This window comes from Nannospalax galili, unplaced genomic scaffold (assembly GCF_000622305.1).
Source record: "Nannospalax galili isolate Female #2095 unplaced genomic scaffold, S.galili_v1.0 scaffold110, whole genome shotgun sequence".
Classification (NCBI taxonomy): domain Eukaryota; kingdom Metazoa; phylum Chordata; class Mammalia; order Rodentia; family Spalacidae; genus Nannospalax; species Nannospalax galili.
In genome coordinates, this window is record NW_008328707.1 from 147457 (window position 1) to 161052 (window position 13596).

The 13596-nt window shown below is 41.5% G+C and overlaps 2 protein-coding genes across 6 annotated transcripts in view; one reads left to right on the forward strand and one right to left on the reverse strand.

Moving 5' to 3' along the window:
* Window positions 1–11258, forward strand: part of Srgap1 (SLIT-ROBO Rho GTPase activating protein 1) — a 115510-nt gene extending 104252 nt beyond the window's left edge. For all 4 annotated transcript variants that reach the window (XM_029561474.1, XM_029561477.1, XM_029561476.1 and 1 more), the window contains one exon: window positions 6886–11258. In XM_029561474.1, coding sequence (XP_029417334.1) covers window positions 6886–7263 — 378 coding nt within the window. In that variant the 3' untranslated portion in view covers window positions 7264–11258. The remainder of the gene's footprint in view (window positions 1–6885) is intronic.
* The window catches only part of CUNH12orf66 (chromosome unknown C12orf66 homolog), a 61302-nt gene continuing 55473 nt past the window's right edge, over window positions 7768–13596 (reverse strand). The window contains exons 5-6 of one of the 2 annotated variants that reach the window (XM_008828978.3): window positions 12978–13168; window positions 7768–7904 (exon numbers count right to left, since the gene is read on the reverse strand). In XM_008828978.3, the coding sequence (XP_008827200.3) occupies window positions 13014–13168 (155 nt within the window). In that variant the 3' untranslated portion in view covers window positions 7768–7904; window positions 12978–13013. The remainder of the gene's footprint in view (window positions 7905–12977; window positions 13169–13596) is intronic. The other variant, XM_029561489.1, reaches the window with a different exon arrangement.

The window sequence follows — 13596 nt, forward strand, 5'->3', positions numbered from 1 at the left end:
CTCCTCCCAACACTGACTACAGAGAGGGGCTCTGTAGTTTATCTCTAACGATCAGAATTGACAGCAGAGTAAAACAGTATTAATGAATTTTCCCATTAGTCTGCCATTCAGCCCTCTGGTTCTCTTTACAGCATAGCATGTCAGAAAATGTGTTTATAGCCAGCAACAGAGGAAGTAACTAGATTTAGTGCTGGACATTTGGGTAGTCTAAAGCATCCTCCAGCTATCTCTGAATCTTTAAAGCTACCTAAACAGATCAAAAAGAGAGTGAGTGAGAGATGAATGGAACATACGAGGAATTATCAACGGATTATTCACAATAAAAAGTACCGCTGGAAACCTGCCTTCATAGGACAGATTCCCAGACAATTTTGAGAGTCCTAATGGTAAAGAATTTTAGATAGCAAATTAGATTGAATGAGTACTTTAATGCATTTTAAAACAATTAAATGAATTTTAAGTATATAGCGATTTCTCAGCAAAAATCAAAAGGGCTTTTGACCTTTTGGGCTTTTCTATTTAGAGTGTTATGCAGGGCCCTTTGAGACCTATTTAGAATCAGTTACATTTGACTGTAGCTGAACTTAATGATTTGAGAAACCTCTAACATCATTGTTGCAATAAGCCAGTGAAATGTGATTTAGGTTAGACAGAGATTTAGGAGCTTGAGGGTAGAAAGGCAAAGTCTGTTTAACACTTTCATTCCCAGAATCAGGAAATCATTTTATTGTAAATTATAAGCAGAAAAGTCAACAGATAAACCAGTGTCCACACATTGTATCTGGGGCAAATACTTCCTTTAAAAAATCCACATTTTTAACAGTAAAGGAAATCACATATGAAAGCAATTGTTTGAAAAGTGATGTCACCCTGGAAAATCGGCTTCCCTCGCCCATCTTCAGAGTTTCCCAGGAGGACAAGTAAGCATGCCATTGTGCTGCTCATACAAAAACATGCAAGTCCTTTTAGTCACAAATCAGTGGAAGCCCGGAAGGAAATTTCAAGGAAACAACACTTATCAATGATCATCACGTTTGGTTTATTCATTATTGGAGACTGTAATATTGTATCTTGGCTTATTCATTTAGCAAAACACTGAACATTGACTGTATCCAAGGACCTGGGATACACTCTCTAGATGAAAAGGCTGAACAACAGCCGCTTTACAAAGTGCTCGAAAATCTGTGTGAGAAAAGGACATGGAAGGCAGCTGGGGGAGTGGGGGTGAGGATTCAGGTCCACGTGCAGGGAAAGATGTCCTGGGGAAGTGGAGAAGAGGAATTTCAGCCAGAACAGGGCAGGGTTTCACCCCATCTCAACACTCAGTACCTTTTTTAAATTTCTGGCTGGAAAAAATCAATTTTCCTATCTTAACCATCTTTTAAATATAGATAGTTCAGTAAGAATATTCACATTCTTGTGAAAGCTTTCCAGAACTTCACAAAACTGACACTCATTAAATAATTCCCAATTTTGCCTTCCTATAGCCCCTGGCAACCACAACCCTTCTTTCTGCTTCTATGAATTAGACTTCTTCACATCCCTCATATACATGAAATCACACCATAGTTATAGATTTTTCTGACTGTCTTGATCCATAGAGCAGAATGTCCTCAAGGTGCATACACATTGTAGCATGTGGCAAGATTCCGTTTCTTTTAAATTCTGAATGATACTCCATTTTCCATCTAGAATATGTACTCCACGTGTTCTCTATCCATCCTTCAGTTCTTCATCCTTTGAAATAAATTTCTGTAGTTTGCCCTTCCCCATCAGAAATAGATCAATGATATATCTAATTTGAAAAACATAAAGCTTTTTAACAAAGGATAAATAAAAAGACATCAATATTTAAATAATTAAATATATTCCCATCTGTAACTTTTTTCTTTTTATTTACACAATAGCTTCACATATTTATAGGATGCACCATATAATAATCAAGCCAGTATTAAAGAGTGGTCAGCGTTACAGCTTCCTTAGACACTTACCATTTCTCTGTGTTTGCATCCTTTAATTCCTTCTTCTATTTCTAAAATATAAACCAGTTACCATGTTGTAGAGCACTAGAACTTGTTCTTTATATGAATATGAATTAACTATACAGAAGACAAGAGAAGAGTAAAATGTTTTCACGTACATGTAGAATTTCCATCAGTTCATTAGTTTAAAATGCATATTGACATGGGAATATTAATTTAATTTGGTTATCTTATATACTCCATGAAAGATATTCCTACTAGAGATGTGAATTTTTTTCAAAAGAATAGACAGCCCTTGGTCACACAATTCTAATCAAAGCAAAGAATGATTCATATGGTAGTTGCACTCTTACAGAATTTGACACCATGCAGAAAGTATTTCATGTTTATATATTGTCGATCTACGTGACAATCAAAGAGACATTCTTCAAAGAATGATGGTGTTTATTTAGGAATGGCAGCACACTGCTTGAGAATATATGCTGTCGTAAACTGGAAGCAAATTCAAAGAAGGTGAGGTAGAGAGGCATTTTAAAGGTGAAATTGGGAGGATTGCATTATTTTGAAAGAGTAATGCTTGGCTACAAGGACTAATAAATAAGCCTGGCATCCATCTAAGGTTGGACAGTTGCTGGGAGGATGTCCTTACAGAAATATTTTTTTATAAAAGATTGCAGTGGACTTTGTTCAGGGTTGGAGATCTGGCAGTCTTCTGTGCATAGCTTTTTTTTTATTAGGCACATATACATGAGATTCCCTCCTTTAAACCTTCCATTTATTTATTTGTTTGTTTGTTTATTTATTTAAGCATGAGAAATGATTCTCACAGTTGTCACAATATCAAAGAGATAAAAGTGATATGAGAAAGGAGATAAAATAGAGCCGTCTGTCGCTTATCCCTGCCACCAACAAAAGGACCACAATAAAGAATAAACAACTGTTATCCATCCAAGTGGTGTGACTAAGGAAGTGTACTGAAGTGCTCACAGGGAAGTGGCATGATCCTGCAGACATGAAAAGCCAAGATAGCACCATAGACAGGAGAGCGAGGCACCCCGCCTCTCCCACTCTGCCTCCCATGCCCCAGAGTGGATTCAACACTCAATGGATTTCCCATGGGCAAATAAGCTAAAGACCTCTGGAAGTCCTCATCACTATGCAGATGTCTGCACAGGGGACCCCCACAGTCCTCACAGGCCCAACACAGTGTGAATTGCCCAGAGTTCACAAGGCTGTACAGCCACAAGGGCAGGAATCCACTATCTACTCTCCCTGACCTAGGCTGCTATGACACAGCACCATCTTAGAACTGGACCCACTGTTGGAGTGTTTGCTCCTCTAGGGGCTGGTGACCATGCAGTGTCTCCCTTTCAATTTTTCTGATGTCATCTTCCATGCTCACTTGAGTGGCTGCAGCACTAAACCTGACTGCTCAGAGCCTAGGCCCAACAGAAAGGCCAAGATCTCAACTTCCAAACTCATGCTGAGCTTTGATGCCCACACAGAAAGTAGGATTGCACAGAGGGGCAGTGGACACACAGGTGGCAGAGCAAATGGGGTTGCATTTCACCCAGTAATTATCCAGGCAGCAGCCCTGATGCCCCCACAAGCCTGCCACACACACACAGGCTCTAACACACACACATATACTACAGTGGCCCAGCCGACATCCAGGCACAGGCCTGATTCCCTGTGAATCCATTGCACGCAGCTAGCCTGCAGTGTGAGAGCCAGGCATAAGAGCCAGGAGACAGCCCTGCCTACCAAGAAGCCTGCCATGCTGCTACAGCCCCCAGCACCTGCTTACTTCCACACTGTCCCAGTGATAAGCCAGGTGGTGGCCCCACCCCCAGCAAAACTGTGTCATACCACTGCAGTCACAGACACCCAAAGCCTAGACCAATGATGCAATCACAGACATCACTGATAAAGATTATAATGAAGATAGCACACAGGACCATGCATCTAATATACTATCTAACATACCCAGCCAAAACCCTAACACTCATCCATAGCCAAAAGCCTCTCTGAAGAAAAAAAAAATTCTTTAAAATTTTAAAAGGTGGGACTGGAAGGATGACCCAGTGGTTAGGACTCAGGTTTGGATCCAGCATCTACATGGCAGCTAACAACCATCTGTAACTCCAGTTCCAGATATTCTGACACCCTCTTCTGACCTCCATGAGCACTGCACCCATGTAATATGCTTACCTATGCAGGCATACACTCATACACACACATACACACACATATATATATAAACTTTTTATGAGCTGGGCATAATGCTCTTAATCCCAGCACTCAGGAGGCACAGGCAGGAGGATCTCTGTGAGTTAGAGGCTAGTTTGGTCTACATAGCCAGTTTCAGGCCAGCCAGAGCTACTCAGTGACACCTTGTCTCAAAAAACCAACCAGTGGCTGGAGAGATGGCTCAGTAGTTAAGAGCACTGGCTGCTCTTCCAGAGGACACAGGTTCGAACCCCAGCACCTACGGCAGCTAACAACTGTCTGTAACTCTAGTTCCAGAGGATTCAGCGCCCTCTTCTGGCTTCCACAAGCATTGCATGACATGGATGCACTTACATGCATGCAGACAATACATTCATACAAATAAAATAAAATAGACAACTGTGGGAAATTTGAAAAGGTGACTGTTGCACTAGATGTGCAAATATCAACACAGGAACCAATAATATATAGAAAGAATAGGAACACTATAGCACCCTAAGAGCAGACCCCAACAAAAAGGAAATTCACAGAATGCCTGAAAACAAATTCAAAATAATGATCACAAAGACGCTAAGTGAGATCCAGGAGGCTACAAACAATTCAGGGAAATAATGGAACCATTCATGATCTGAATGATGAAATCAACAGATAGAAATCATGAAAAAGAACAACAACAATAATCTTCCAGCTAAAAAACTCAGTAAGTAGAATAAAAAAGCAATACAATTGAGAGCCACAACACAGGACTGAGTGAACCTGAAGAATGAATTCCAGGACTTAAGGATCTTTTGAATTAACCCAATCAAAGTAAAAGAATCAAACAGTAAATAGAGAGTGGGAGAAGTCCATGAGACCTGTGGAGTATCATAAATGGAACTCCAGAAAGAAAAAACATAAAAGCACAGAAAGCACACTTGATAAAATAATAGATGAAAACTTCTGAGTTTTGAGAGAAGTACTGAAATCCAAATCCATAAAGTTCAAAGACCCCCCAACTAACCTCAGGCCAAAGAAGTCTTCTCTAAAGCACATTATAGTCAAGGGCTCAAAAGTCAAACACAAAGAGATCTCTGAAAGCACCAAGAGAATAAAATCAAATCACATATGAAGGAGTCATGAGACTAAAGTAGGTTTCTCAGCAGAACCTTGTAAGCCTGGAGAAACTAGAATTCTGTATTTAGACTTTTTTTTATTTACTTGTTTTTAGTATTTTATTTATTATTTTTATTTTATGTGTATGAGTGTATTGCCTGCATGTAGGTAAGTGCCCCGGTGTCATGCAGTGCCAGAGGTCAGAAAAGGACATCAGATTCCCCTGGAACTGGAGTTTTAGACAGTTGTTAGCTGCCATTTGGCTGCTAGAATTCAAACCTAGTTCTTCTGCAAGAGCAGCCAGTGCCCTTAACCACTGAGCCATCTCTGCAGCCCCTCGAAATTTTTAAATGTGAAAGAAAAAATGCTTCCAGACAAACTAAGATGTCATTCAGAAATGAAGGAGAAATAAGGGAAGACAAGCAAAAATGGAATCACTCCTAGCCCTGCACTTAAGAAATGCGTAAGAGGGGGCCTACATCTAGATGTGAAACAGAAATAACTACCATTATGAGAACACATGAAAGTATAAAACTCATAGTTACCACAAAGGCTAGGAAAGGGCAGGGTGTTTGGAGGGAGGACAGTTAAGAGGTACAGGTAATTCAGCTGGATTGAGAAATAACTTCTACCGCTCTGTAAAATAACCAGTATTTACGTATATATATATATATATATATATTAAAATACCTATTAGAAAGTAATTTGAATGTTCCCAGCACAAAGAAGTGATATGAGGTCATGTATAGACTTCAAAACCTACTCTAATTATGTGTGTGTGTATAAAATATCACAGAACCCCATAAATATGTATAATTTACTGGTTTATTTTTACAACTTTAAGAGTTATATTCTGGTTATAATAAACAGTTTTCAGGTGTGGGTTTTGTTGTGGTGGTGGTAGTGGCGGTTGTTTGGTTTCTTGTAGACCTGGCCAGCCTTGAATTCACAGAGATCCACCTGCCTCTACCTCCCGAATGCTGGAATTGAACCTGTGCACCACCACATGTGGCCAGAGCTTTCACTTTTATTAATGTCCGGAGAGGGACTAGAGAGATAGTGCAGTAGATAAAGTGCTTTCTGCACATGATGGGTGTGCACTTAACCCTCATGTGGGGGAGGCAGAGGGCAGACAGCTCCCTGGGAATTGCAGGCCAGCCAGACTAGCTTAATCAATGAGTTCCAAGAAAGCGAGAGACTCTCAAAAAGCAAAGTGGACAGTGCCTGATGAGTAACACTATGTTGACCTCTGGCGTCCATGTATACATACACACAAGTACACACCTGTGTGTGCATGCACACACATACATACACAAAAGAGAATTCTGTATTACACAAGATAGAGACCTTCAATAGGCTGTCTAGTACCTCAGAATTACAAGTATTTAATCTTTGGCTCTCTGTGCCATCGCTTCTTGGTCCCCAGATCATTTAGACTCCGACTCTAAATGCACAAGGTAACATGTTTAGATAGTCTGCAAACTGTAAAGTTCAAATATTCATACTCTTCTTCTTTGCTCTGAACTGCAATGTAGAGGTTTCTATAATTGTCAGCCTATTCTTTCTGATTATTTTTCAATAGGATATCGAAGAGACCATGAACACTGCTTTGAACGAACTCCGTGAACTAGAAAGACAGAGCACAGCAAAGCATGCCCCCGACGTGGTGCTGGATACCTTGGAACAAGTGAAAAATTCTCCCACCCCCGCCACTTCCACAGAATCTCTCAGCCCGCTGCACAACGCTGCCCTCAGGAGCTCAGAACCTCAGATCCGACGCAGCACCAGCTCCTCCAGTGACACTATGAGCACTTTCAAGCCTGTGGTGGCACCCAGAATGGGCGTGCAGCTGAAGCCTCCAGCCCTTAGGCCAAAACCTGCTGTTCTTCCAAAAACAAACCCCACCATAGGACCCACTGCACCTTCCCAGGGCCCAACAGACAAGTCTTGCACAATGTAAAAACCAGCTGAGCAAGGTCATGAAGGGAGGTGATCTAAAACAAACAGTGGATCAGTGACAAGGGTCAGTGATCCATGATGTTCCTTAGTTTTGCGCTTATGACTGGAGATCTTCTGGCTTTTCTATGTTGTCGAATGTAATGATGTCTGGGACTAGCTAAATTAACATGGGCATTTGTATTTTGTAATTTTTTAAATAACTGGACATATGTCATTTTAAAGACAATAGAAATACTTAAACTTACTTGAAGAGCCAATGCTGCACCAATTGTAATGAAGGCAACACCACCGCCCCGCACTGTACAGTGCTTCAGATTTAGTGTAGCCCAGGGGAGTATCCTGGAATAGAGAATCCAAGTTCCAGGTCTTCCTGGAACCACCAGTGTTGGTCTGTGACAAGTGGGTGAATAGCTGAAAGGTTTCCTAGTAGCTGACAGTGAGCACCTCTGACTCCATCCAGAGTGTGTGTCCAGCACCTGTTAAAGACTTGCAGTGGTCACAGGGGGAGGCTCCAATGGGATCTTCAGCCACGACTTAAATGGGTTGAATGGTGGCCCCTTCCATAGAAGTCATTTCCCTGGGTCCAGGTTTAAGACTCAGTGGAAGAAGACAGAAGAAACTCAGTTCTTGCTTGAACTGAACCTGGGAAAGAGAAGGGAGATACTGTGTCCAAAGCTGTTGACATCACTCCATCCAAGAGCTTGATCAGACCCCAGAGATTTCCAGGTCCATCCCCTGCATTCACAAAGGACTAGAGCAGTCTTATTTTCAGGACCTTCTAGTTCCATCATAAACTCCTGCCAACATGTTGTTCAATTACAGCCTAGAGAATATTTCCACCTTCCCTATGCTCTCCTTCATGGCAATGGAAAAAGCAAACAAGGCAGGAATCCTTGGTTCACCTGTGTTCTGACTAAATTATCTTGCTTCCTTTATCTGTGCCACAAAGGCCTAATGATACCAAGTTTGAAACCCCAGCTCTGCTGTTCACGCCTCTCTTTGAGCCAAACCAGATCTGGCTGTGGTACCTGAGTGAGGGCCATGCCAGGCCACTGTGGGAAGACGACCTCATGGTGCCAGGATTCTTCCGAGTTTTGTACCTCAGAATCATGACTTCTTTTCTTGTCCTGTTTGTGTTTGACGTTTTTATTTTTGCATGTGATCTCTACATAAGTAATATAGTTAAATGGGCTCAATTAGGGACCCTCTTGCCCTGGCATTTTAGTACATAGGTGATTTTTCTTTATCACATATTTTTACTGTATTTCTCCTCTCTCTTAAAAAAAATATCAGATTTGTTTGTTTGTCTGTTTAGGTACTGGGGATTCAATCTAGGGCCTCCTGCATGCTAAGCACACATTCTACCCCTGAACTATATCCCAGCCCCCACCCCCAATATTATTCTGAATGCAATTGTTTTTACAAGGTACAAATCACCTTTTTCCTAACAACAGCAGCTGGTATCTATAGACCAATGAACATTCTGTCTACATTATCGTTGAACTTCCTAATGAAAAATGGATGCCTCAGAATAAACCCCTTTTGACTACCATCAATCACCATCTAGGTTTGGTTTCAAACTGGCAGCCAGTCACATGCCCACCTAAGAGTGGCCCAGGTCAGACTAATTCATGCAAAAATGAATCAGATCATGACTTTGATCTCTACCTCAGTTTGCCAATCTAATCATTCTGTTGCAGAGATAGATTAATGAAATAATACCACCTTTCAAAGTCACTCTTCTGGAGGTTGCTTGCTAAAGCCTAATTTCATAAACGAATTGAAGAGTTCCCCCATCCTATGTATTTCCTGGTAAAGTTCAGTTTGGGTTTTGGTTTTTTGAAACAAGATATCCCCGTAGCCCCAGCTGGCCTGGAACTTGCTATGTAGACCAGGTTGGCCTCAATCACACAGCGGTCCAGCGGTCCACCTGCTTCTGCCTCCCAAGTGTTGGGATTAAAGACATCCTGGTAAAGTTTTAAAGCTCAATTTTCAGAACTATTCTCATAGGCCATTTTGAAAAAGAACCTTGGACTCAGCAGTTAAGAACACACTCTTACAGAGGGCCCGGGTTTGATTCCCAGTGCCCACATGGCAGCTAACACACCGTCTGTCACTCCAGTTCCAGGGGATCCAACACCCTCTTCTGACCTCTATGGGCACTGCACACACATGGTACACTTACATGCAGTCAGTACACTCATACACATAAAATAAAAATAATAAAATATTTGTAAAAAGAAGAAACCTTGGAGACCCAGACAGAATTGAGCTTTGAATAACACTGACCCTTTCAAACCATAGTTTCCTTGAAGTTTAATATTTCCTAAATGACACCCCGGCTTTTAAAAAATAATGATTCTTAAAACCGTTTTATCCTTCTTTGATGGAAGATGCCAACAGAAGGCATAAGAAGGCAATGGTGTCTTAAAATTTTTTATAAATGCCTTTTTTAAGCTTTTACTTGAGCTTTTCAAATCTACATGATACTTCCTTCAGACAGTTTTCCAAGAATCCTCCATAGTGTCTGCTAGCTTTGGTGTGTCCATCTAGGCCTTCCTGTCCCCAGGATCAGGACTCTGCTGCCTTGGATGACAAAGGACATGCTGTTGTAGAGCCTTGGAGCCACAGCTGTGGGTTCCCTAGGGAAGCAGCGCCTGCCACGCCCTCCTTTACTCTCCCATCTCCACCTTCTCTCCGGCTCCTGTTGTCACTTCCAGGCTTATTTTTGTCACTCAGCTGAAAGGAAAGGGTGTGGCCTCCAAGGAAGTTCTCTACTCACCTGTCCTTCCTTCGTGTAGTGATTCAACTGACCTTGGCACCCTTTGAGTCAGGAATAGAAAAGTTTACAGGGAAAGACCAGGTGCCTCCTGCACTAAGGATCCTAATAACTGTCAGTAAAACTCATTAAAAACTGCAGCAGCTGAGAAGGTTCACCTGGTGCACAGCCTCATTTAGGCCACAGGTGCAGCCCACAGCAGGAAAGCATGAGGAAACAGAGAGGAAAATAAGTCCTGAATGCTTTGTCCCTTCCCAAATCTAAGATCTTAACAGACTCCATGTACAGTTTAGGATCACTTGATGATAAGCAAGTTATGGTCTGCAAAGATTACCTGACCCCACCTATACAACAATGTGCATTCACAGCTGATGCAACTATGTTCGTGACCCACGTGTAGACCCTGGCATAGATTTACAAAGCCCTTTAGTTTGGATTGAGAATATGATGAGTGGATTGTTAGAAGGGAATTTAGTGTACATTTTCTGATGAGTATTGCATAAATTTTCAAACTGCTGAGGGCACTTTGCAAAACCTTTGTTCTTGTTCCACATCAACACCATTGTTGAACAGTTTAACATGTGTCCACACAACAGAATCTGAATTTGGTGCCCTGTGAGCCATCCATGGAATAATTCATAGAAAGGTCCCACTTAGTCATGAATAATTACCAGTGGACATAGAACTCCCAATAGTCAGACGGTGTCTTTTGAGTTTTCTGTCTTTATACATTTGCCATTGGCTTTATAATTTAATTAAAAGAAAATAGACGGTGGATTGATGGTGGTGGTGTTAGCATTTAGGAAGGGCACAGCCACTGAAGTCTGAAAACTGAAAGCACCATAATCTGATAGGACCTCTGAAATCCCATCGTAAAGAGCCTGCAGGTCCACTGAGACTTCAAATTATGGTTCTGCTTATTCCTGACCATAGCAGGAAGAGACCATGCATGCAGGAATTGCATTTGGGATGCCCTCTTTCTGTTATCCACCCCTGAGACCCTGGGACACAGAGGGCCTAGAACTGAAGGCTCTATCTGTGTGCAAACAGAGCCCCCTATTTCAGACCACCGCCTGAGCTGAGCGCTCTCTCCACACCCACAAGCTCCAGCTGGGCTGGAGCATCAGACGTAATTAATACAGGATGACGACTTTATAAGTAGTAAAGCAAGCCCGAAGTTGAGCTTTCACTTACTCTAGTATGCTTTCTTTATTTAACAACAAAAAAAAAAGTCTCTGTGGCATAATCGAAATGGGTACCTGTATCTTTAAATTACGTAGGGAATTTTGTATGTTTAAATAATTGTACTGGGTTCCATAATGCTTATCTTAGAAACTAGTAAAAGAAAAATATATAAACCGTGCATTTGTGAATGCCCCCTTTAGAGCATTCATCCAAGTTCAATGTGTAGTGTGATGGTTATTATAGATATTTAAAATAGAGTAAGTGGCTGTGTAACAGGAGAGACTGCTGTTTCCCTGCGTTCATAAAGGTAACTCCTGCCCACGTAATTAAATCAGTATTGTCCTTTCCTGTCAGTTTGGTCAGTTGCAGTACTGGTAGCTTCCTGCTTGTGACTGTTACCTAATTGTGTCAATGTACATCTGTAGTATGTACATGTGAAAGTGCCTTTCTATTTTAGAGGAGTGTAGCCTTGCCCTTGTACTGTTATCCACTCTAAGCCCCGCCCACTCCCTCAGTCCCTGCTGCCCACCTGAGTGTTGTGAAACTTCCTTCACTAGACCCCAGTCTCTTCACCCATCCTCATCTTCCTGTGCCTCCGTGCTTGGTCATGTGTGTCTTGCATCCCTGTCAACTCTCAGACTGTCTCATTTTCCTCATAGACGTGACCGTGCCTTTCTGACCCCGCAGTGACTCTCCTGTCATCCCATCCCTCCCATCATGCCCCACTCACGCTGCTGCCTGCCATCCTGTCCCTGTGCTCTGTACTGGCTCTTATCATTACATTCCCTCCTCTCTGAGGTGAAAAGAAAGGGGATGCTTTTACAGTCCTGGAAGATAAAACAACGTTTTGTTAATCTGTCGTGACAATGCACTTTTCTGTATAGTACTGTACATTTTGGCATGTGCCATTACAGGCTTAGTATACAGTCGGGTTTGTTCTTCGTGGCGTATCTTTATAATAAATAAGATAGTTCTGGCCACCTTCGTCTGCTTGCAGTTTGTTGTGGCTCTGTGGTGTCTCTGTTCCTTTCCTTCCTTTCTTCTCATCAGTGTTCCACTAGAGAACTGAGTTGCATGAAAGAATGTGAAAATTTTTTAAAATAGGGGGTTTTATCTCATTTTCATTGTCATTCATGCAATTAAAAATGAGGCACTCTGCACACAGCCCTGTCCAAGAAACTAGTTTTTCAGAGTTTCAGCTTTGGGACTCTCATGTAGGGAAGAAACAAGCATTGGGGGACACTAAACTGAGAGGCTGGGGGGACAGTCCTCATCACGCACAGGTGGAAGTCTTTTATTACAGAAGAATTCCTTCCACAGTAAGTCTTTTGTTTCACTGTAATATATCGAAATAGAATCCTTAGGTATTGGCAGTGTAGATTTTCCCAGGTATTGACATTTTAATTTCAAACACAAAAGCTAACTCTTCAGATCAAACAAGACATAATAAAAAAGCTTTGTAAAACTGTATCTTCATGTGCCAAATTGAATAATGTTAAGAAATGTGGAGCTTGAAAAATGACATATAGCTCAAAACTCATTTTTGATTGAAGTGTAAAACAGGTACAGAAAAAAAAGTACAAGTCATTGGTGTAATATCTTTTACAAAGTAACTCGGGCTGAGGGTGGATGTAGCTCAATAGTGGAGCATGTGATTTTAGCATGCAAAGGACTTCAGCAACCCCCTCAAAAATAAGTGTGTATCACCCAGGTGAAGAAGCAGCCCTCTACAGGACCCAGACAATACTTACCCCTGCATCTCCACAGCTAACCAGAATCCTGAGCAATCATACCAGAGTTTGGTTTTGCCCATCATTTTGACTGTCTGTATATGGTTTCATGCAGTTTTTGTATCTGGTTCTTTTTGTTGAAATTTGGGGCTGAAAATTTAGCTCAGTAGTGAGGTTACCAGCAAGGACAAGCCTGTGTTCAATCCCATACACTGCAAGAAAACGTGTGAGAATTAAACTAGAAGTTCTTCCATTGTATTGCTGTATAGAATTCCATCACAAGAATATTCTCAATGTGTTTAGTATTTCCAAATTATTATTATATGGATATTATATACATAGTATTATATGCAGAAACAGTTAAACCTGGAGAAATGAATGAAAAGCAACCATACCAGAAAGATTTGTTTTTCCAAACCCTCATGGAGGTGTTGAACTAAGCCATTGATTGGAAGGCCTTCCCAAGTGCAAGGGAAGTTGTTTTGATTTCTGATCTGGATAAGAACTCTTCCTGAAAAACACTGACTCTAGAATAAGACTCGCCTGATGCCATTGCTGGATGCTTTTCTTCAGTATCCACATTTGTCTCTGAGGGTGGGATCACTGACTACTCCAGATACAAATGTCCAAATGGGCCAAG